The sequence below is a fragment of the Bacillus rossius genome, chromosome 16 (genome assembly GCF_032445375.1).
Source record: "Bacillus rossius redtenbacheri isolate Brsri chromosome 16, Brsri_v3, whole genome shotgun sequence".
Lineage (NCBI taxonomy): Eukaryota > Metazoa > Arthropoda > Insecta > Phasmatodea > Bacillidae > Bacillus > Bacillus rossius.
Window position 1 is genome coordinate 2,500,137 of NC_086343.1, and position 24,538 is coordinate 2,524,674.

The following is a 24,538-nucleotide window of genomic DNA, read 5'->3' on the forward strand; positions in this document are numbered from 1 at the left end:
CTACCCTGTTTTTTTTTTTTTTAGTCATCCCGCAGCACAAAACTTAAAACTGATATACACATACATGTATGAAACTTGTTAGATATTTTCAACCATGCTATCATTTCAGAATAACAAAAGGTAAAAACCAAGTTAATTTTTTTTAAAAATAACTTACTGTCGTACACTGGTTCAGTTTTTTTTGATAATTGATAGTTCGACTATTGAAAATGCTTCAATTAACTTAATTCTAGATCGAAATCATTTTTTATTTTTTTATCAATTAAATTAAAAAAAAATATAAAGGTTTCAATAACAATCATTCTCAGTTAGTTGAGAACTCTCTCCTCTCTACTATCCACGACCCACGAACTGAGGAAAGAGATGCTCAAGCTACTGACACCAGGAGGAGCGCCGCGCGCCACAAGGCCACAAGGGCGACTTGCGCGCGCCGGCAGCCGCGGAGGTGGCCCTAGCGGGCACTCACCGTGCAGTAGAGGAGGAACGCCCCCAGGACCACGACCCGGAGCAGCGCCGGACTGGCGGCCCGCACCACCTGCCAGCAACACCTCGTCAGGCGCCGAACACTTTTTTTTTTTTTTTTTTTAAGATGGGTGGCACCTTTGAATATATGTACTGTATAGAAGTCGCGAGTGGATAGGATTTACTCTACGTTTTTCAGAAGCGTATGATAAAGCAGCTTGGGAACTTCACCGCTGCAGTGCGCTGCCGAAACATCCTGTATCGTTTTAGTTGTTATTTACACGTTAAGAGCGCAGCGCTGTCGCCCGCTGTCATTCCCCCGCACCACCCATCCATCATTCACTGCAGCTCAAGGGTCGTTCAACGGGAGGGGGAAGGGGTGTTTGAAGAGTTCGACACTTGTCCGCTAGAGACCACCACAAGTCGATGCCCTAGAGATGGTGGCGATTGCGGCGTGTGAATTAACCAACTACCTCAAAACCGTATTAGAAATTTTAACCTGGGCTGGCGACTGCTATACAATATATATATATATATTCAAAGGTGGCACACAGGCAAGTTTTGACAGTCACCAGTGTGCCAATCATTTCCCTCCCCCCCCCCCCCGCCCCCTTAACGTTGTACTGTTATGTCACCCCGAGTCATTGTGAAATTGTAGTTGTGATTGTTGGTGTATTAAGACAACACAAATCACATCCATGTCTTACCCGGGATTCGAACCCAGAGCCCCGCACCGTGGGCCGGTGCGGAATCGACTGCGCCACGGAGGCCGACTACCACTCAGCTACAGGCCTGCTTACTTGGCGCAGTCAACAACTGACTTCAATAACTAACACAAGGACTGCGGAGTCATATCACAAATGAGGTTCATAAAGTATTAATGAATTATTAAAATTAGAAAATAATTGACATAAATTTTAATTAGTAATGAAAATCAATAAATATCCTGAGTGTTTATTCTAATTAATTTAAATTATTTATTAAATAATGTAATAATTTATCATGCAAATGCATTATACATACGGGAACATAACCTCACTTATGTAAATACACACTTGAAAAAGTTTATAAACACAATTTCTATCGCTGATATTCACAATAAATAAATGTCTCTAATTATTTGAACTGGTATTCACTATCAAACACTAAAGTATATGATTTAAAAGCACATACATAATTTTTATTTGCATGAAGCCTTTTATTCATTCCGTTGACATTTTTTTTTGCTCTCTCGTCATTTCTTCATAACGCCTGAAGAAGCATAAATAAAAAACAAAAAAACACAGAGGCGCACAAAAAAAAAAACCTGTTTCAGGCCACTAAAAACATTTATGACAATGTAGACACCATAAAATAGTTTACGTTGGTTTCGTTGAGACAAAAAACTTATTTTGTTGCAACCACCATTAAATATTTTCAAGGTCTATTTTGACCAAATTATGTCGTGGCGGTTACCAAACTAGTTTGCCAGAGCAGGCCAAGGGTTCGTGGCGAACAAGGTGATACATTTCAATACGGCAAAAGTAGGTAAGTAGGCCTATAGTATGTCCTGGTGCATCGGCTCATGGCTTGGTAACCAGAGATCCGCGGCTGCCATCTTGTATATCGTCACTTCCGACGGCCATCTTGAATCACTTCATTTCTTGGATGACCTTGACCTTAACCTTTAAAACCCAGCGGCCATCTTTGATTCTACCATTTTGTTTTCTATAACGTGAGCCATGAGCTGGTGCACCATGACATACTATACTTAACTACTGGCAAAGCATTTGGTAATAATATTACGCGAGTTACAAGCCTGCAAGGCTGGCCAGCTTGCGAGAGGGACGCGATGCAGGTAGTGGCAGGTAGCGGTGTTGTGTGCGCGACAAACAAGTGACAATTGCAAAGCAGAGTGTTGAGACCGGATGCGCGGTAAGAGACGAGCAGTAGAGAGACAGAGAGAGAGAGAGAGAGAGAGAGTCCAGGACAGCTCCAAAGCAGAAAGTATATATGTCTTGTGAAAGCGTGATTAATATGTGTACAGTCATTCAAATTGTTGTAATTTAACTAACAATTTAAATACGTATTAGTTCATCATTAAAACTCGAATTAATTAGTTAGGCTATGCTTTCTGGACCCGTTTTCCCCCTCTTGTAATAATATGAATTATGTCCATGAAATAATGTCTGAGTTATAAATTTTAATATTATCAACTATAAGCATTGTAGAGTTTTGGTTTGAGATAACCACCACTAGCTACTTTTGAGAACTGTCAAATTGGAGGCAAGTGATACACGACAAGAAGAACTGTAATGCGATGTAACTGGAGTGAGTCTATCCTATTGAATAACAAATAATATTTTACAGAATCAATTTTAAAACACAAGTTACCAGTAGATAACTATGAATCCACGGACCTTGCTCGCTATTGGCTACAGTAATCCAGGTTGTTTGTCAAATTAAAATAAAAATATTTTTTTTACGATTTAACCCAATGATTTGTAAAATAAGTTAATGAATCGATGATGAAATATTCCCGGGCTGAAGTCCATTGCAAGAAAAGGCGGGAGTCGTAAGTGAAGATAAAGAGAAAATATAAGGTCTGGAAGGAGTAGCAGAAGAAATACGTAGGAAAAAAAAACCTTAATTTTTATTTTAAAAATAATATTGAATACTTACGGCACTATAGCGATTCGAAAAAAAAAATCTTATTTTATTATCGTCTTAAATTAGTAAACATGCCTTGTGTGCACCATGTAACTGAGCCTGTGTGTGAGAGACAGAGATGGACTCCGCAAATAACACAACACGCACTCACAGTTGCTCCGCGCCCAGTCCTAACTCCTAACTTCCCCTCCGACACCCCTCCCCCATGCCCCCGACCCCCCCCCCCCCCCCGGGCCATCTAGTCGGCGAGGCGCAGAGCTCGGTAACTAATCTACACGTCACATACACCCTGGCCCGCGCCAGATAAAACTGCAGGGACGCGAGAAACTAAACAATACAAAAAAAAAGAAGGCAACGCCGCGTGAAACAAAAAATAAATAGCGAAGTTGGTTAAATCATTCCCTCCTGGAGCAGACAGCGGCGTGTCGCGGGGGTGGTTGAGTGTGGAAGGGGGGAGGGAGGGGGTACTGCCTGCCGGCGCCGGGCGTCGCTGCTACCGCGCCTCCAGTGAGTCTCGCCCTTATAGCGGCACTTACTGTCTCTCCCCCTCTTTCAAAACCCGTGCGCGATACCCGCCATTCCAGTGTGCTCTGTTGCCAGATGTACGCTCAGAGAGCACTACAGATTATAGACGCAACTTTGTGTGGCTCCAGACGTGTTGGTTACATGTTGCACAGTTGCCTAGTTTTCGCAAGGTCTAAAAAAAACTTTACAATTAGTTTATTAGGTGACACTTCTTTGGGAACGTTGTGGTGAGAGCCGGTGAAGGCAAACAGGCCAGGCGCCGCAGGAAAGGACCAGCAGAGGATATGCGTGGAGGCAGCTACCTTGACGGCGCCGAAGCGCCAGGTGAAGAGGGCGACGGCGGGCAGGCAGCAGATGGCGGTGCAGGAGAGCACCAGCAGCGCCGTGCGCACCACCCAGTTGAGCGAGGCCACGCACGGCTTATCGTCGGCGCAGGTCTCGCAGCCCTCGGCGCACTGCAGGCACTCGTAGCTGCCGGCCAGCTGGTAGTCGCTGTCCTCGCCCTGCGCTCCGGGGTCCCCCACCCGCTGTGACGGCAACTGCCCGGGGTCCCCCACCCGCTGTGACGGCAACTGCCCGGGGTCCCCCACCCGCTGTGACGGCAACTGCCCGGGGTCCCCCACCCGCCGTGACGGCAACTGCACGGGGCCCCCCACCCGCTGTGACGGCAACTGCCCGGGGTCCCCCACCCGCTGTGACGGCAACTGCCCGGGGTCCCCCACCCGCTGTGACGGCAACTGCCCGGGGTCCCCCACCCGCTGTGACGGCAACTGCCCGGGGTCCCCCACCCGCTGTGACGGCAACTGCCCGGGGCCCCCCACCCGCTGTGACGGCAACTGCCCGGGGTCCCCCACCCGCTGTGATGGCAACTGCCCGGGGCCCCCCCACCCGCTGTGACGGCAACTGCCCGGGGTCCCCCACCCGCTGTGACGGCAACTGCCCGGGGTCCCCCACCCGCTGTGACGGCAACTGCCCGGGGGTCCCCCACCCGCTGTGACGGCAACTGCCCGGGGTCCCCCACCCGCTGTGCCGGAAACTGCCCGGGGTCCCCCACCCGCTGTGACGGCAACTGCCCGGGGTCCCCCACCCGCTGTGACGGCAACTGCCCGGGGTCCCCCACCCGCTGTGCCGGAAACTGCCCGGGGGTCCCCCACCCGCTGTGACGGCAACTGCCCGGGGTCCCCCACCCGCCGTGACGGCAACTGCCCGGGGTCCCCCACCCGCCGTGACGGCAACTGCCCGGGGTCCCCCACCCGCCGTGACGGCAACTGCCCGGGGTCCCCCACCCGCTGTGCCGGAAACTGCCCGGGGTCCCCCACCCGCTGTGACGGCAACTGCCCGGGGTCCCCCACCCGCTGTGCCGGAAACTGCCCGGGGTCCCCCACCCGCTGTGACGGCAACTGCCCGGGGTCCCCCACCCGCCGTGACGGCAACTGCCCGGGGTCCCCCACCCGCCGTGACGGCAACTGCCCGGGGCCCTCCACCCGCTGTGACGGCAACTGCCCGGGGCCCTCCACCCGCTGTGACGGCAACTGCCCGGGGTCCCCCACCCGCTGTGACGGCAACTGCCCGGGGTCCCCCACCCGCTGTGCCGGAAACTGCCCGGGGTCCCCCACCCGCTGTGACGGCAACTGCCCGGGGCCCTCCACCCGCTATGACGGCAACTGTACAATTTACTTAAGAAGGTATTAACAAATTTAAAAAATATTTTATTTCTTTTTTTATCTACGAAAATTAATATCTTAAATTTCTACGTGCTAACGTTGCATTCTTTCTCTTCTATTACCTGAGGTTTTAGTGTGACAAAGAATTTTTCTCTTAAAAAGGCCTACTCATAAAAAATTATAAAATGGTTACTGACCCCCTTCATCACAACATTTTGGCCACGGTCCTGATTGGGGGATATATTTTTATATTACCCTATCCTAAAAAAAATTAATCCACCATTTATCTAACAAAGGAAAGAATTTGAAAGCAAACAGGGGGCAAAGTGGTTCCATCCCTTCTTCCCAAATTAATGTTTGCGTACGCTTCGGACTTTATGGACTCACGAAAGTGCTGGTTTGTACAAAATGTTATAGAGAAATCTCAAGAACGGCCAAAAATGAATGAGTACACAAACTAACGAAGAACAAGCTAATATCAGCTGGTGTCATAATAAAATAATGTATCATAAGAAATAACCCTTTGTAATTGATTTCAATGTGGGGGAAAATACACTCGTCTTTTCCAGAACATCTCAATGCATTAATTAATAACAACTTGAAAACCATTCTCCAAACCATTTAAAGAATCAATTGAAATGCACTTTAGGTGGTAGTAAACTAATTAAACATGCATAGACGGGCATAACTTTTCACAACCTACAACGGAGTGTTTAGTCGGAGCGCTCCAATAACGGACGAGTTTCTAGGGTCGGGCTTGCCAACGCGACCAACGCAAGACGCAAAAAGTAAAAAAAAAAAACTACATTTTCAAATACTCGTTTATAATATACGCACAACGCAAAACAGCAACGTAAGCAGTTTTCAGCTTCTTGTGTTTCACCATGCGTTTTATGCCTTCCATATGTAAAGTGTTCCGAAAACTTTTAAAGACGAAGGGGTTGTATGCAAAGAGGACCCACGATGTTGTCTTCATTACATAACATGACGTATTCGCTTGTAAAATTTTCGTAAAAAATTTTAAACTCAAATTATTGACTACTTCATGCATTTTTACGATAAAAACGAAAATAGAAGTGCAAGCAGGGAAGAAATCGTTTATCTAAGTACTGTTTTAAAATTTCAAGTTGTAGGGTTGGAGACGTCTTGCGAACCCGAACCTGGAGCTCTGCGCCTCTCTCGGCGACGCACGTGGGCGCCCCTTTAATCAGTTTTCTGCCGGCGGTGTTGGCAACCCTGGAAGCTCGCAGCCGCGAAGTGCGAGAGAGTGCTCGAAGTGCGAGAGAGTGCTCGCGCAGCAAACAGTCGCCCACGTGACGAGAATACGTGTCTGCGCGAGAAGCGGAAACCCAGCGAACGCGGCAAGAATTCATTAACCTTACACGGAAAAAACACGGAAAATTTTTTTTACCCCCTTATGATTAATTTTTTTAGCGATTCATAAATTTAATAAAGCGAAGAACACTCCAAAGCACATTTTTGAATTAAGATTAAAAAATATATATATATGGACAGCTAAGTTATACGAACTGAAGTTACGAACATGCAGTAGGCTAAGTGCTCAATTATTCATCGCACAGTTATTACAGTTATTCACAGAATGCAAAATAAACCCAATGGTACTTATGAATTCCTTAGTTAATTATTGTACCTACTGGGAATTCATATCTGAACAGCACGAAAATACAAAAGTATTTTAACGTTTTATTTTTTTTGTATTTTTCTTCAAAATCATCGAATTTTAATCATGTGATTTTAAAATGATCGTAATAACGACTATAATTTCAACTAATATACAAATTATTATTATTATCGCTTTTAAACGTTTGCTCTAACCACAAGTTTTGTAACCATAAGTTAAAATTTCCGAGAAAGCTAGAATAGTAAAACTTTTAATAAACCGCCTAATAGTTTAATTTTATATAATATTTTATTTTGAAAATTAAATACTTAGTTAACATTTTAATTGCAAATGTAAAAATGTTGAGGCGAATTTAAAAAAAATATACTTGCCACATATAGGCCTATTTTGTGTGATCTTGTGCTCCTGAGAGCTGTCAAAATTTAATTGCTTTTTGGTTGCCATTTATAAACACGACACCAATGAATAGTTGACGTTTTCAATGGGTAGTTGTAGTTCGGGCGCAAGAAGTTGCATTGGATATTTCTGCTGGTGACGTTGGTATGACATCTAGTCACCAAAAGAATTTAGTAAGTCGTTTTGAAAAATAATATATATATATATATATTACAGAGGGATTCAAGAGCAGAGAGAGTAAAAATCCGTAATTTGATTTCGCCAAAGGTCAAAATTAAAAAAAAAAACCATAGCCTGCTTCCGCCATGCTTCTGTAGTTGACTGAGATTTCAATAAATTGAAGGACTCTGCCAGTAAAATAACAGTAAAATAAATGACATACCGAATCACGACACGTATCATAAAACAGCCAATAAACAGATGATATGATGCATAAGTTATACTTCGAAGTTTATCCTACAGGCCATAGAACCTGCCAATATTTAACGTTTTTTTTTGTTTTTTTTAAAGTGTGGACTGGAAAACCATTCACGGGTTTAGTGATCTAGGATAGATATGCGCAATCTACACACTTGGCTACTCTCTCGTCAGATATCTTAGCCGGGTAGCCCGCGGTTCGATACTTCATTGCGCCAGAGTTGTCCGCATGTTGCCTATGCTTAAGTTGATAAATATTCGCTCTTGTCGGTCTTACTTTATACCTAGGGCAAAGTATTTCTCGCGAAAAGATCTGAACGCTCAGGCTGCAAAAGAATATGCCCGCACCAGTAGTTCCGTTCAGTTGATTGGTGGCCGTCTGCAAGTAAAGCCGTTGCCTTATTTGGCCGGGCCAATCAGGACGCGTTTGAGTTGCCTGTAATTTTTATGAATAAATCTGTTCTCTCATTACGTCATTCATTATACTTTAATAAGTTACCCATGCCTAGAGACCGGAAATATTCGCGAATTCATTTCGCGATAGGCTAAAATACAAATAGTTATACCTCAGTGCTGCCTCTGCTATTGGCTCACCACTCACCTGTATGACTCTGGGCCAATGAGAAACGCCCGACCAAAGCTTTATCGAATCACAGGCTGCTAAGTTGGGACGTCTCACAAGACAGCAGCCAATGAGTGGGTGGCATTTGACCGAGTGTACGTAGAACTATGGAGTTCATCCTAGAAGTCATTGAACCCATGAATTTTTCCTGTCCCTATATGCCTGCGCTAGCGATTGTTCCCTTATAATTGGCGGCTGTCTACAAGAGAAGCAATCACCCTATTTGGCTGAGCCATTCGCGAAGTGTGTTCTCCCGCACCGGACGGCTGTGATTGGTGTGCTGACAGTGGACATGGACTTGAAATAAACCCAGCCAACCACGTGACACAGGCGATGCTACAAAGTTTTAACACACAGCTGTCTTGAAAATCTATCTTTTCGCGAAAAATACACTGCCCTATTAATTACTTGCGAGCGAATATCGGATGTTGTCTGCTGTCAGCACAACAATCACAGCCATCCAGTGCGGAAGCAAACGCGTCCTGACTGGCCAGACCAAATAGGGCAATGACTTCTCTTGCAGACGCGGCCAATTACAAAGGAGCAATATCTAGCGCAGGCATACCTCATTGCAGTCTAATGAGCGATCAGGTTACGCCCCAACTAATAGGCTAATAACTTCAGCAACATGTTTAGGAACGTTTCCAAGCCATAATGGCAGTGTCGGTTTGTGTTACTGAAGATGGTAGCTTGGCGGGGAAGCGCACCAGCATGAGTTTCTCGTACTCCTCCTCGATGACGGAGCCGTTGTAGTAGCGCTTGGAGGCGTGCAGGCTGGGGAAGTAGAAGCCGCGGCGACACACGCACTTGTAGCTGCCTCGCCGGAAGCCCAGCCCCGGCAGCGGCACGCACTGCAACAAACACCAGACATAACCTCATTTCGAGGAGCGGCACGCACTGCAACAATCACCAGACATAACCTCATTTCGAGGAGCGGCACGCACTGCAACAATCACCAGACATAACCTCACTTCGAGCAGAGGCACGCACTGCAACAATCACCAGACATAACCTCATTTCGAGGAGCGGCACGCACTGCAACAATCACCAGACATAACCTCACTTCGAGCAGAGGCACGCACTGCAACAATCACCAGACATAACCTCACTTCGAGCAGAGGCACGCACTGCAACAATCACCAGACATAACCTCACTTCGAGGAGCAGCACGCACTGCAACAATCACCAGACATAACCTCACTTCGAGCAGAGGCACGCACTGCAAGAATCACCAGACATAACCTCACTTCGAGCAGAGGCACGCACTGCAACAATCACCAGACATAACCTCACTTCGAGGAGCGGCACGCACTGCAACAATCACCAGACATAACCTCACTTCGAGCAGAGGCACGCACTGCAACAAACACCAGACATAACCTCACTTCGAACAGAGGCACGCACTGCAACAATCACCAGACATAACCTCACTTCGAGCAGAGGCACGCACTGCAACAATCACCAAACATAACCTCACTTCGAGCAGAGGCACGCACTGCAACAATCACCAGACATAACCTCACTTCGAGCAGAGGCACGCACTGCAACAATCACCAGACATAACCTCACTTCGAGCAGAGGCACGCACTACAACAAACACCAGACATAACCTCACTTCGAGCAGAGGCACGCACTGCAACAATCACCAGACATAACCTCACTTCGAGCAGAGGCACGCACTGCAACAATCACCAGACATAACCTCACTTCGAGCAGAGGCAGGCACTGAAACAATCACCAGACATAACCTCACTTCGAGGAGCGGCACGCACTGCAACAATCACCAGACATAACCTCACTTCGAGGAGCAGCACGCACTGAAACAATTACCAGACATAACCTCACTTCGAGCAGAGGCACGCACTGCAACAATCACCAGACATAACCTCACTTCGAGCAGAGGCACGCACTGCAACAATCACCAGACATAACCTCACTTCGAGCAGAGGCACGCACTGCAACAATCACCAGACATAACCTCACTTCGAGCAGAGGCACGCACTGCAACAATCACCAGACATAACCTCACTTCGAGCAGAGGCACGCACTGCAACAATCACCAGACATAACCTCACTTCGAGGAGCAGCACGCACTGCAACAATCACCAGACATAACCTCACTTCGAGCAGAGGCACGCACTGCAACAATCACCAGACATAACCTCACTTCGAGCAGAGGCACGCACTGCAACAAACACCAGACATAACCTCACTTCGAGCAGAGGCACGCACTGCAACAATCACCAGACATAACCTCACTTCGAGCAGAGGCACGCACTGCAACAATCACCAGACATAACCTCACTTCGAGCAGAGGCACGCACTGAAACAATCACCAGACATAACCTCACTTCGAGGAGCGGCACGCACTGCAACAATCACCAGACATAACCTCACTTCGAGGAGCAGCACGCACTGAAACAATCATTAGACATAACCTCACTTCGAGCAGAGGCACGCACTGCAACAATCACCAGACATAACCTCACTTCGAGCAGAGGCACGCACTGCAACAATCACCAGACATAACCTCACTTCGAGCAGAGGCACGCACTGCAACAATCACCAGACATAACCTCACTTCGAGCAGAGGCACGCACTGCAACAATCACCAGACATAACCTCACTTCGAGCAGAGGCACGCACTGCAACAATCACCAGACATAACCTCACTTCGAGCAGAGGCACGCACTGAAACAATCACCAGACATAACCTCACTTCGAGGAGCGGCACGCACTACAACAATCACCAGACATAACCTCACTTCGAGGAGAGGCACGCACTGCAACAATCACCAGACATAACCTCACTTCGAGCAGAGGCACGCACTGAAACAATCACCAGACATAACCTCACTTCGAGGAGCGGCACGCACTGCAACAATCACCAGACATAACCTCACTTCGAGCAGAGGCACGCACTGCAACAATCACCAGACATAACCTCACTTCGAGCAGAGGCACGCACTGCAACAATCACCAGACATAACCTCACTTCGAGGAGCGGCACGCACTGCAACAATCACCAGACATAACCTCACTTCGAGGAGCAGCACGCACTGAAACAATCACCAGACATAACCTCACTTCGAGCAGAGGCACGCACTGCAACAATCACCAGACATAACCTCACTTCGAGCAGAGGCACGCACTGCAACAATCACCAGACATAACCTCACTTCGAGCAGAGGCACGCACTGCAACAATCACCAGACATAACCTCACTTCGAGGAGCGGCACGCACTGCAACAATCACCAGACATAACCTCACTTCGAGGAGCAGCACGCACTGAAACAATCACCAGACATAACCTCACTTCGAGGAGCGGCACGCACTGCAACAATCACCAGACATAACCTCACTTCGAGGAGCGGCACGCACTGCAACAATCACCAGACATAACCTCACTTCGAGCAGAGGCACGCACTGCAACAATCACCAGACATAACCTCACTTCGAGCAGAGGCACGCACTGCAACAATCACCAGACATAACCTCACTTCGAGGAGCGGCACGCACTGCAACAATCACCAGACATAACCTCACTTCGAGGAGCAGCACGCACTGAAACAATCACCAGACATAACCTCACTTTGAGCAGAGGCACGCACTGCAACAATCACCAGACATAACCTCACTTCGAGCAGAGGCACGCACTGCAACAATCACCAGACATAACCTCACTTCGAGCAGAGGCACGCACTGCAACAATCACCAGACATAACCTCACTTCGAGGAGCGGCACGCACTGCAACAATCACCAGACATAACCTCACTTCGAGGAGCAGCACGCACTGAAACAATCACCAGACATAACCTCACTTCGAGCAGAGGCACGCACTGCAACAATCACCAGACATAACCTCACTTCGAGCAGAGGCACGCACTGAAACAATCACCAGACATAACCTCACTTCGAGGAGCGGCACGCACTGCAACAATCACCAGACATAACCTCACTTCGAGGAGCGGCACGCACTGCAACAATCACCAGACATAACCTCACTTCGAGGAGCGGCACGCACTGCAACAATCACCAGACATAACCTCACTTCGAGCAGAGGCACGCACTGCAACAATCACCAGACATAACCTCACTTCGAGCAGAGGCACGCACTGAAACAATCACCAGACATAACCTCACTTCGAGGAGCGGCACGCACTGCAACAATCACCAGACATAACCTCACTTCGAGGAGCGGCACGCACTGCAACAATCACCAGACATAACCTCACTTCGAGCAGAGGCACGCACTGCAACAATCACCAGACATAACCTCACTTCGAGCAGAGGCACGCACTGAAACAATCACCAGACATAACCTCACTTCGGGGAGAGGCACGCACTGCAACAATCACCAGACATAACCTTACTTCGAGGAGCGGCACGCACTGCAACAATCACCAGACATAACCTCACTTCGAGCAGAGGCACGCACTGCAACAATCACCAGACATAACCTCACTTCGAGGAGCGGCACGCACTGTAACACAACCAAACATAACCTCACACAATGAAACATAACCTCACTTTGAGAAGCGGCATGCATTGTAACATAACGAAACATAACCTCACTTCGAGAAACGCTACACTCTTGTGATATTGAGCTTTAGGAAGAGCGATTTCAGCTCAGTGGCATTAAAATACTCCGCTCGAAACATGCGTCCCATTCAAATTTGCGCGTTACTGTTCGTGCCTGTAACTTTTCACGGATTCGTTTCCGGACATGTTCCTGAACAAAATTTGCTTGTTTTAGTATTTTCTACTACCCACTTATTTATGACATCCGATTTGCGAACATCCTGTACTGTTATAAGTGTATTTTCAGATGTTAGGTAGTAAGAAAATGCGTCAACTGGGTTTCTCGTGGTTCGATCCTTGGAGTTCTCAAAATGAATGGTAAGCCAATAGCAGTCTTCCGGTCGCTACCAATAAGGAATAACTCGTGAACATGAACATAGTGATTAAATCATCCCAAGAAGCAAAACTGTTGATTATATGTGTTTAACGTTCAACGTCATTTAGAGCGCTGCCTTAGATTTTTTGTTTGGATACTTCTAAAATATATTTAACTTGTGTTGCCATGGGCTAATGATTTTTGAGTTTGCATTTAATTTAGCGGGGTGGAAAAAAAATTTTTTTTTTTTTTTTAGTGGCCATCAGTTAGAACAATTACTGTAACGAGTGGGAAAATACGTTCGAGAAGGATAGCCGAATTATTTAAATACAGCTTAATTTAAGTGTTGTGATTTCATTAATTAAATTACAACTTTCAAAACCTCTGTTCACAAATTAATCGTTTTTTATTTCAGTCCACAGTTTACTCCCCCCCCCCCCCCCTTCCCAACTGGAGCTCGACTCGACAGTGGTTCCCCCTACTACTCGTCTCTTGACTCGCAACTCACACTCGTCCTCTTACCGCCACAAACAGCACAGCCTAGATGCCCCAGTCTCCGCGCACGGAGTCCATCGCTCGTCGTCCGCTTTCGCTCGCCAAGGGGAAACGTCTTTGCCTCGGAGGCCGGCGTCGCCGTTTTTACACCCCTCAGCCTCCTTTCGGAATGGTCTCGCACACCTTCGAAGCGTAGCCTCATCAGGGTCGACTAGATACACGAAGCTTCCAGAACCACGGGGTCCTAGTTACTCCAGTTCGCGCATGCGGGTATCTGGGGATGTGACGAACCCTCTAGAACTATAGAGAGTTCTCCGGGAGAGAGGGGGGGGGGTTATTGAGGCGCCTTTCCTAACTGGATTAGGCGTGTAGCAGTAATGGACCGTGCCCCACCCGCTGGCGAGCTGGCCTCGTTGCCTCGGATCCACTATCTTGGCAACAGTACATTTTACAAGCCATTAGGTACATTTCTCTACTTGCAGCTAAGCTACTGGGAGTTTTACAGGCAGTAAGAACCTCATTACTTCCCAGTTTACAGGCAGCGAGGTTGTAGGATGGTTTAGATGAGCAAGAATGGACTGCAACAACCTGACGTCTCAGCAAAAAGGCACACAGAGACGGGAGCATTCGACAAAACAAACACCCTGACATTCTTTTATTCCGTGGCCTCTTGATTGGTCATGAAAATTATCAATTTAAATTTTCGTCGCACGCAGAGATTACGTAAAATCACCGATAATAACTTTCTTAAAAAACTTTGTCACATTGCATGGGCTACTTCCTATTTCTTCTTTTGTGTATCACGGATAAAATTAAATTAGAAAAAAATATATTATATAACTCCGCGAACTCGAAATACGGTCAACTAAAACCTTCAAAGAGCACAAGTATTCTTAGAGTCTTTATAGTAAAAGCTATATCTTATCTCTCATGCAAACTCAGATAATGAATACCCACGTTGAAATGATTCGAGTAGTTATGAAGTTCACACATGTAAACAATCGTTCCCTAATTACAAGGCGACAATTAATTTTACAGAATAAAAAATTATATAGTAAAATAAATCTGGTGAAAATAAACTGTAAATTATAAGCGAAATTTATCTGAAAATTGATGATGTGTAGTGGAGTGTAGCGTGAAAGTACCTACTGTGAGGTGAGAAGGTTTCGTCTTCAAACTGCCGCGCTGCTCGTGCGTCAAGCACTGCAGTATCCAGCTCCCGGTAACGACAAGGCTTCTGCCCGATTTATTTATGAGCCGTTCGATCGTCCCTTCAGGGCTGCTTCACAAATGGCAGCTTCGTCGCCTGCAGACGTGACTCCTGTGCCTCGCGCTTGAGCGACTGCGACCTTGGACGACCTTGGACGCCCTTGGACGCCCTTGTCCTCCTGCCACGTCCCAGCATGCCTCGCGAGTCTTTCCCGGGCTCTTCCTAGAGGCGGGCTCGCCATTTAAAAAAAAAAAATTGGTTGTCTGTAAAGTCGGTTTACGGACGATAGTTTAACGTGACAACGTCATAACAAAACATTGATGAAATGATTGCATACTTTTATTAATAAAATTGAATCATTTTTATTGAATTATCACTAAGAAGGAGTGAAATGTAATCTACAATTTAATTGATAAATTTACTTTTATTTGCACTCATTAATTCAAATATGTTTATTACTTTAACGAAGAGATTATTTTAACTATAACTTTTATACATGTTTGCTATTTAACTTCTTCCAATCTGTGGACGATAATAGGAAAAGTAGGAAACGAATGGGAGTATTTCAAGTTTAACATGTCTCGAAAAAGTCAAATCGATGGTTGTTCCAATCGAGTGGAAGAAAGATAGATGCGGCGCAAGCGTACAATGAGCGTAACGGGACACAGCGTAATGGGACAATGTGCGTAACGGGACACTTTTTCGTGCGTGCAGCCGGCGTTCATCGATTTATTAGACGTCACGTCAAAAATGAGTGCGTGTATTCACGTAACTTATGTACGCGCGTTAGAAGTTACACCTACTTGGCATGATAAACAACTAACTTTAATTCCTCTGTGTTGTCAACTTTGTGTTGTCAGAACATATTATGTTTGGTATCATCGTTGGGTGTCTTCTGTCTGTCGCTGTTGTTACCCAAGGTTGTTCTTTGTTTTTTTACTGTTCTTGTCGCAGTTGTCTCGTTGTTTCGTTCGTGGTGTGACGTTGTTATAATTCCTTCCATTGAATCTTCTGTACTGTCTATACATTTGGGAACTGACAATCAGCTGATATTAACTCCCCCCGCCCTTTTTTTTGTGTTTCTATATTCATTTTTGTTCATCCGTTCTTCATGTCTTCACTATGATCTACACAGCAAACAACCAATAACCTATGTCAAAAATAATGTTTGAAACCAGTCTCCCCCATTGCAGGAATCATCCAAAGAAAGTAACCGGTAGTTTTATCTCCACCTGTCGATACCAAGTTCCCTTGGGTCCAGTGATCTTTTTTTTTTTAAGTTTATTTTTACCGCAGCGACCGCTATCGCAGCTGTGAATGGGAGGAGAAAATAAGCAGATACATACATACATACATACATACATTCTGTTGAAAACGTGAAAAAAATAAAAACCGTCGCACGCGGACATCCCGAATGAAGATAAGTCTTGCGAGGGAACGTGATTCGCAGGGAAAAAAAAACTCCCAGCGTGTGACCGAGGTGAAAGCGTGGTGTCAGATGTGGTCGGAGATTAAGAGCGGACCAGACAGAGAGAGCAGAAGTTATTTTTTCTTTTTGTTGCACTGCACAGAAACATTTTTTATACTTTTACAAAATATTCCCTTAGAAACCAGTTGCCAAGAAATAATTTGTAATACTACAAGGAAGATGACGTAACTTTGCACAAAACACATGGCTAGGGTTATTTTGCATTTATGAAATACTTTTTCGAGTATTTATTACATAAATTGGCACATAATTTTATAATTTAAATTGGTGCTTCATTCAAACAATATCTTTAAACCATGGAAAATATAATCAAATGTTCTACAATTGGACTTTACTTTGTTGTATTATGCTTATTATGTGCGCATTTAATACTGGAAAGCTATTGAAAGCTGTACGGTTTACAAATAACTTTAACTACTGGAGTAAATGGGACAAAATGAAGCATAAATGCCTGGGTAAGAATCCGAACCCAGTATTACAAAAGGTTTAACTGTTCTGTGCTACGCATAACACTCCGTAAATCTTAATTTATGTTTGCCAGTAGTATTAATAAACAACTTTTGTATAAAAACTGAGTGGTAAACTTTTTTTCTAAATTTTCTTAACAAAGTATTAAGATGTTTAGACGCTAAATATTAATTTTTTTTAGTGTTTCTGCAGGTCTGTCTACAGATAATATCACTACAAGAGAATATTTAAAAATCATATACATCTTCGATGTACGGTAAACTGTTGATGGGCTACCACGGGATTAAGGCGGAATTTTTAGCACGTGCCAAATAATTATACAAGAAAAAACCATACATATATTTATATGATAGCTGTCGATGCTAATCGCTTCAAAAGTCAGACACCGCAACCTCAACACCCACTGGGAGCAGTCCGAGCCATTGTAGCCGGTTGGGGACATTGTAGCCGGTTGGAGACATTGTAGCTGGTTGGAGACATTGTAGCCGGTTGGAGATATTGTAGCAATTTGGAGCAATTAGAGCCACGTAGCCAGTTGGAGCAATGTTCTAACAAGTTTTGTGAATCTTTATAGTTAAATCTTTTGTTCCGTCCTTGCAAACAGAAGATTTTGCTGGCCTATATGCTTGTAGAATCTTATAGTACTTGTTAAGCACTATAGGTTATGCTAGTACTTTAGGTCTAACCGTTAGAAGATTTTCTCCTACGTTCTTTAAACTTGGTCGAAGCTTGTTTGAAAGGCATGCCAAGCATCGAAAGAGAATAACTTGTGGTTCGGAGGTGATTGACCTATGTGTTCGTATTTGGCAGTCTAGTATTCATAAAGTGCACCGAATATGGCCTCCATGGCAGGCATAATGATATTAAGAAACACATTTATTCAGCCGACCAGTTGTCTTGTATATAAACCTTGTTCATAATGATAAAGATTAATAAACTCGTGTAAAGGTAGGTAATAGGAAATAAAATGAACTGAAATAATGATATTTAAGCGATCATTGCTTTTAAAACTTACAAAATAATGATTCAAGGAATTAATCAATATATTAATAGGTAGTTTTTAAATTATTTTTAGATTATAATTTTTTCTATATTTTTGATGTAGTGTGTACTTTTGAAAGTTTCACGGCGCGAACAACAAAAATTGTAATGGCACGAATTAATGTTTTAGACGTATTATTTTCAATAATGATAGTGGGTAAGGTAAAAATATAGTCTATTCTCCTAAGAGAGTAATTAAATCAATTTTTACCATGTTACAATGGACTGAAAAAATATGTTTACTAATTCATTCATGGATTTTTTCGAGCACACATTACAAAATAGACTGAAAATAAAATCGTGATCAATGTGGAAAAAAAATAGTATTGTATTAAAATTTTTTTTCGCTTGTTTGAAAAATAAAGTTAACGGAAAATAACTACAAGCTTACACGATCAGGCATGAAACATCCAAGTAAAACTTTGGTAGGTGTGACGAGACATCTCCCTTTTCCTCGAGTTCAGCCTGTGCAGTGTGGCGTGTGAATTGTTCGAAACAAAGTTTCGGGTAATTTCACATCAAGTGAACACTGCACTGAAGTCCTTCAACATCCCGCACAACACGACGTGGAAGTTGCCCCGGTGGAAACTCTTTAGACGAGGAGACGATAGGTTTGATCGAGCGAAACGAAAAGTTTAGTAAAATACTCCACGTTCAGAGCCCTGAAAAATTCGCGTTAATATTCGTAAAGAAGGTTGAACGCGTAATTAAACAGACTATAGCTGTCTCTTCATTGGGCCATAGGTAATTATGACACACACCGAAGGACAATAAACCATTAAAAAAATTACAAAATTCAAAAAGCCAATCACGCGCAATTGGGCTCGAAGGTAGGCGTGGCAGCAGCTAATGTGATAGAGACCGGGAAAAATTCTCCGATTCATTTCTGGACAGGTTAAAATTCAAACGTGTATACATTTTTCTGCTTCTGCCATCGGCTCACAGGTTATAAAGATCACTTAGGGCCAATGAGGAACCTCAACCATAGAAGTGTCGAATCACATGCTCCCCAGTTGATATGCCTCACAGGCCAGCAGCCAATGAACACGGGACTTGCACCAATGTTATCGGTGTAATCAGGGAGCAGTTACCTCGGGGTTTATCAACAGAGCGACTGTAATTACAAACAATCACTGACTTTTGTGTTTATCACTCTACTTTTAATTAAATAAAGTAAGCAGTATATACGTATTTATAAGTTTATAAAACATTCAATAGTGACAAATTGAGACTTTTCTAAAATCATAACACATGTTTTCTTGGCATTCCGTCAGTGTATTAACTAAAATCTAAGTCAAGAAGAGTGCGATTTCATTGGTGAGAGATATGCAGAGACGCGCAACAATTCGCGATATTTTCTGGAACCAGGCAAGACTCCACAGACACTTGTAAAATAAAAAATAAAATAGGTTTGTTTTTCCAGTCAGGTAACAGAAACGGTCGTAACAAAACGGCGACACGCGACGACAATACAGACCAGTGTTCGTCTGGAGGGATATTCTGGGGAAAACCACGGGAGACATGATCCTGGAATGCGAGTTCAGTGCCGCTCCATCTATATCGACTGTTTTTTTTTTCTCCCCTTCTTTCATTATCTTGTAACGCATGCACGTAGGCAGCGGCACGAGCAGCCGCGACAGGCGGGTTGCCAGTCCCCTCAGGGGCTACTCGCGGAAGGAGAGTGCTTTTTGATGTGTGGGCCCTCCCCCACCCGCGCGGGGGGAGGGGGGGTGGGTCGTGAGGGGAGGGAGGTAGCGGGTGATTCTCTGAATCTTCTTTGACGGCAGCTGCGGGTCGCCCCCGGCTGGACCACTCCGCCTGTAATCCCGCAGAGAGGAGGGGACTGTTCCTGTGCCCACACACTCACACAGTGGCTCCCGACACTCAGCCAGGCGGTGATGGTTCCTGCCCAGCCCACGCAAGGGCATGCTTCAACACCTGGTATTTTACCCTTGATGTACACATCGTTAGAGACCGGGAAAATTCGCAGATTCATTCCGCGATAGTCTGAAATTCATACACATATACCTTTAAGCTGCTCTTGCTATTGGCTCACTGTTAGTCTGGGCGACTCCGGGCCAATGAGAAACCCTACAACCAAAGAAGTAACGAATCACAGGGAAAATCCAGTTGAGACGACTCACAAGTCAGCAGCCAACGAACTGGCTTTATTGGCCCGAGTGTACAGAGGACTGTGTAGACTATCCTGGAGGTCATCGAAACAGCGAATTTTTCAGGTCCCTACATATCGTACATACTCTTACATCATCTACCTAGGGGAAAAAAAGGAAAGCTATACCCTTCGATAACGAAACATTGAACTAAATCACTAAACAAAACCTTTAAAAAACACTTTGCAATATATAACTTTTTTTTTGCTCATGTATGATAGTTGCGGTCGTGTATTTTTGTTTTGCGAAATAATATGATTGCTGATTAGTAGAGACGTCAGTTCGTTGGCTGCTGACTTGTGAGTCGTCTCAACTGGTGATTGCCCGAGATTCGTCACTTCTTTGGTTGAGGGGTTCTCATTGGCCCAGAGTCGCCCAGACGAACATTGAGCCAATAGCAAGAGCAGCTTAAAGGCATACGTGTATGAATTTCAGACTATCGCTAAATTAATCTGCGAATTTTTACGGTCTCTAGTAATTAATCAATTCCATTCCAATAAGTTTAACCCCTTGCAGCCAACGTTCTTTAAATGATACACGCAATGGGGAATTAATAATAAATAAAATTTATTGGACATACGACATTGCATTTTGCGCTGTTTTGTCATGGGAAAAATTCATGAATGCAAAAAAAAAATTAAAATGAAGATTGAATGTGTTTATCTGTGCTGTCCATAATACCTGTTTAGGTTCATCGTTGAGTATATCGTTTGACATCAGCTGATTTAGGCTGTTATTTTTGTGGTTTTATTTTTACATTTTTATTTCTTATTTTGCATTTATGAATTTTTCCCATTACACAAAGTTCTAAACTGTAGTGACATATGTCCAACTAAAAATAGCCTAAGGAAATACATAACATTTGTGCTAAAAGAGTAAAGAAATTGACTTTTATGCGAGAAAGGGAGGTTTACAGTTTTTAGTCAATATTTTTTTTTCGGATATTGAAAAGAGATATATGAGTGATTTAACGAAAGTTTTTTTTTGTTGTTGTTGTAAAAGGTTTAGTACACGGTACTGCGAGTGGCACAGGACGTTTCAGGAAACCATCATTTCTATAACTCGACATAAACTAAATCACAGGGAGACAACTTGAAGTTCCCGCCATCGACGATCCAGCAGGCGCCCTCGCTCAACTCCGAGTGCGTTGTTCCCAGATCGCAATTATATTTATTCCTCGATGGGTCTACAGTAAAAATATCAACTCAAATAACTATTATACGGGGGGAAATATATTAAATACGAAGGGTCTAATCCCTCTTATTAAGCGCCTCACATGTCACTCTCTCTATAAAAAAAAACCGCGTTTGAAATTAAACGTCAAAAATGGGGCTGCGAAAAATTATTGCGTTTTTTTTGTCAAATAAAATATCCTGGGAATTGAAACCGCATGCCTCTCCAAACACTTTGGTGAATTGTGTGGCACTTTCATTTATTAATCAATAGGGTTTATATTTCACGCAGTTATGAGCATTTATTGAGAAACAAAAAAACTGGATTTATTTTACTGCCAACGTTAATAGGGTCTAATTACGGAATATATGTTTCTATAAATACGTAATTAAATTTTCATTTTCACGGGACGGGATATAGTTTAAAAAAATATGATGCACTTCTGCGGTGGATAAGAACTCGCACAATTTATAGCCAATATCAATCACGTCTGAATGCTACCTGAGCAGCTCCGCATACATTAATTGTAGCGATGATTTAATTAAGTCATGTAAATTAACACCAACTAAATATGAATATCAGGTTGACGTTTCCATAGTAAAATTTAAAAAAAAAAATACATTTTCGTTATTTCCTTATCAATTTTTTGTGTTCGTATACAGATTTTACCAAAATTTTAAGACTATTAAATAATAAAAAATAATAGTAGTTTGTTCTAAAGTTCCGTTAAAAATAGCTTCTTAATCGCAATAAATCTTTTGATAACAATCTTTATTTGCTTGGATGCCAGACCACCAAAATTTTAAAGAAAAAAAAATTAAATCGAGAAGAAATTTTTCTGCGGCCACGTTGTCGCCACAGAACAACCATGCCCTTATAAGGATGCAACGGAAAAATTCGCTAGTTCAGTCCGCAAACACCTTTTTACCTTGTTTGCTTTACCGGAGACTAGAACACTTGGCGGGTTCGGTAACTTCTAGTATAGAATCCACAATCCCTTGTTGCATATGCTCATTGGCTGCTGGCTGCGAGATGTATGATCTGGGGAGCATGTGATTGGATACTTCTAGGGTAGCGAGTTTCTCATTATTAGGCCTTAGTCATCAGGATGAACGATGAGCTAATAATAGCTAGAGACCAGAAAAATTCGCGGGTTCAATGACCTTCAGGATAGACTCCAATATCCACTACACACTCGGGCAAATGTCAACAGTTCATTGGCTGCTGACTTGTGAGTCGTCTCGACTGGGTGGCCTGTGATTCGACACTTCTATGAATGAGGGTTTCTAACTGGCCCTCAGTCCTCCAGATTAACAGAGAACCAATGGCAGAAGCAGCTCTAAGGTATAATTATTTGAATTTTAGCATAACACGAAATGAATCCGCGAATTTTTCAGGTCTCTAATAATAGCATAAAACGCAAAAATGTATACATGTTTGAATTATAACCTATTCAGAAATGAAACCGCAATTTTTTTCCGATATCTAGGAATTAATACGCATAATAAAACAAAATATAGACAAATTATTATTCATTATAATTTTTTCTATGATTTAAAATAATTTATGCGCCAATTTTCGTAGGAAATACTCAGTATTATCTCGAAGAAAAAAACGTATTCCATAAAGGTAGGGACCTGAAAAATTCGCAGATTCATTTCGCGATGGTCTGAAATTCATACACACCTACCTTTAAGCTGCTCTTGCTATTGGCTCACTGTTCGTCTGGGTGACTCTGGGCCAATGAGAAACCCTCAACCAAAGAAGTAACGAATCTCGGGGCAAACACCAGTTGAGATGACTCACAAGTCAGCAGCCAAACGAACTGGCGTTATTTGCCCTAGTGTACAGAGGACTGTGTAGACTATCCTGGAGGTCATCGAAACAGCGAATTTTTCAAGTCCCTTCATAAATGATAATATAACCACAGTCGTGTGTTGTACAAAGATACAATATCTTTCTTGTAGTGTTACGAGCTATTTCTTGGCAACTGGTTTCCAAAGTGCATGATGTGTTGTTCCGTGTGGCCTGTAGCGGAATGCACTCACTGCAGTGTAATGACGTAGAGACCGGAAAAATTTGCGAATACATTTCGCGATACGCTAAAATACAAATGGTTATACCTCAGTGCTGCCTCTGCTATTGGCTCACAACTCACCTGGATGACTCTGGACCAATGAGAAACGTCCGACCAAAGCTTCATCGAATCACAGGCTGATACGTTGCGACGTCTCACAAGACAGCAGCCAATGAGTGGGTGGCATTTGACCGAGTGTACGTAGAACTATGGAGTTCATCCTAGAGGTCATTGAACCCGCGAATTTTTCCTGTCCCTACGTAATGAGATGCAGCTGAGGGGGCGCGGCGCGGGGAGCACCCCGACAGCAGCCGACGCCACGGGCGGGCCTGTAGCGGCGACGGGCGGGGACGGGCGGGCCTGTAGCGGCGACGGGCGGTGACGGGTGGGCCTGTAGCGGCGACGGGCGGGGACGGGTGGGCCTGTAGCGGCGACGGGCGGGGACGGGTGGGCCTGTAGCGGCGACGGGCGGGGACGGGCGGGCCTGTAGCGGCGACGGGCGGGGACAGGTGGGCCTGTAGCGGCGACGGGCGGGGACGGGTGGGCCTGTAGCGGCGACGGGCGGGGACGGGCGGGCCTGTAGCGGCGACGGGCGGGGACAGGTGGGCCTGTAGCGGCGACGGGCGGGGACGGGCGGACCTCCCCGCCTAAGCCCGCCCTCGGGGCCGGCCCCGAGCTCATTAAACCGAACAATGTCGTCGCCGGTTGTTAGCCATATTCCGTCGGTCGCCGCGGGCCGCACAATGCCTGGACCCGAGACCAGATTTATTTTCCTTTCTTTCTCGGAGAATCAATTTCCTGTCAGGGAAATATTCCTGTTTCCGGGACGGTCGAAGATAAAAAAAAAATTAATCAGATCATAAACTTAAGATATTACTGACGTAAATAGCCAGGTATATCCCCATCAAACCTTTTCTAAACGAGATATGCACATTTATTAATATTTCACCTGTTATAGATACACAACATTATTTTTATGCTCTTACAAAAGATTACTTTGGAAACCAGTTGCACGGAAGAGTTAATAATAATAAAAGGAAAAAAATGAAAATTATTACAACACAATACTATGTTATTTTGTACATGTGTGAAATATGTTATACCTAGGGACCTGAAAAATTCGCGGTTTCGATGACCT

The 24,538-nt window shown here is 44.4% G+C and overlaps 1 protein-coding gene across 1 annotated transcript in view; it reads right to left on the reverse strand.

Moving 5' to 3' along the window:
• Positions 1-24,538, reverse strand: part of LOC134540277 (metabotropic glycine receptor-like) — a 92,734-nt gene that overhangs the window by 30,249 nt on the left and 37,947 nt on the right. Inside the window, exons 4-6 of the mRNA XM_063382935.1 lie at positions 9,085-9,228; positions 3,939-4,139; positions 467-535 (exon numbers count right to left, since the gene is read on the reverse strand). Coding sequence (XP_063239005.1) covers positions 467-535; positions 3,939-4,139; positions 9,085-9,228 — 414 coding nt within the window. The remainder of the gene's footprint in view (positions 1-466; positions 536-3,938; positions 4,140-9,084; positions 9,229-24,538) is intronic.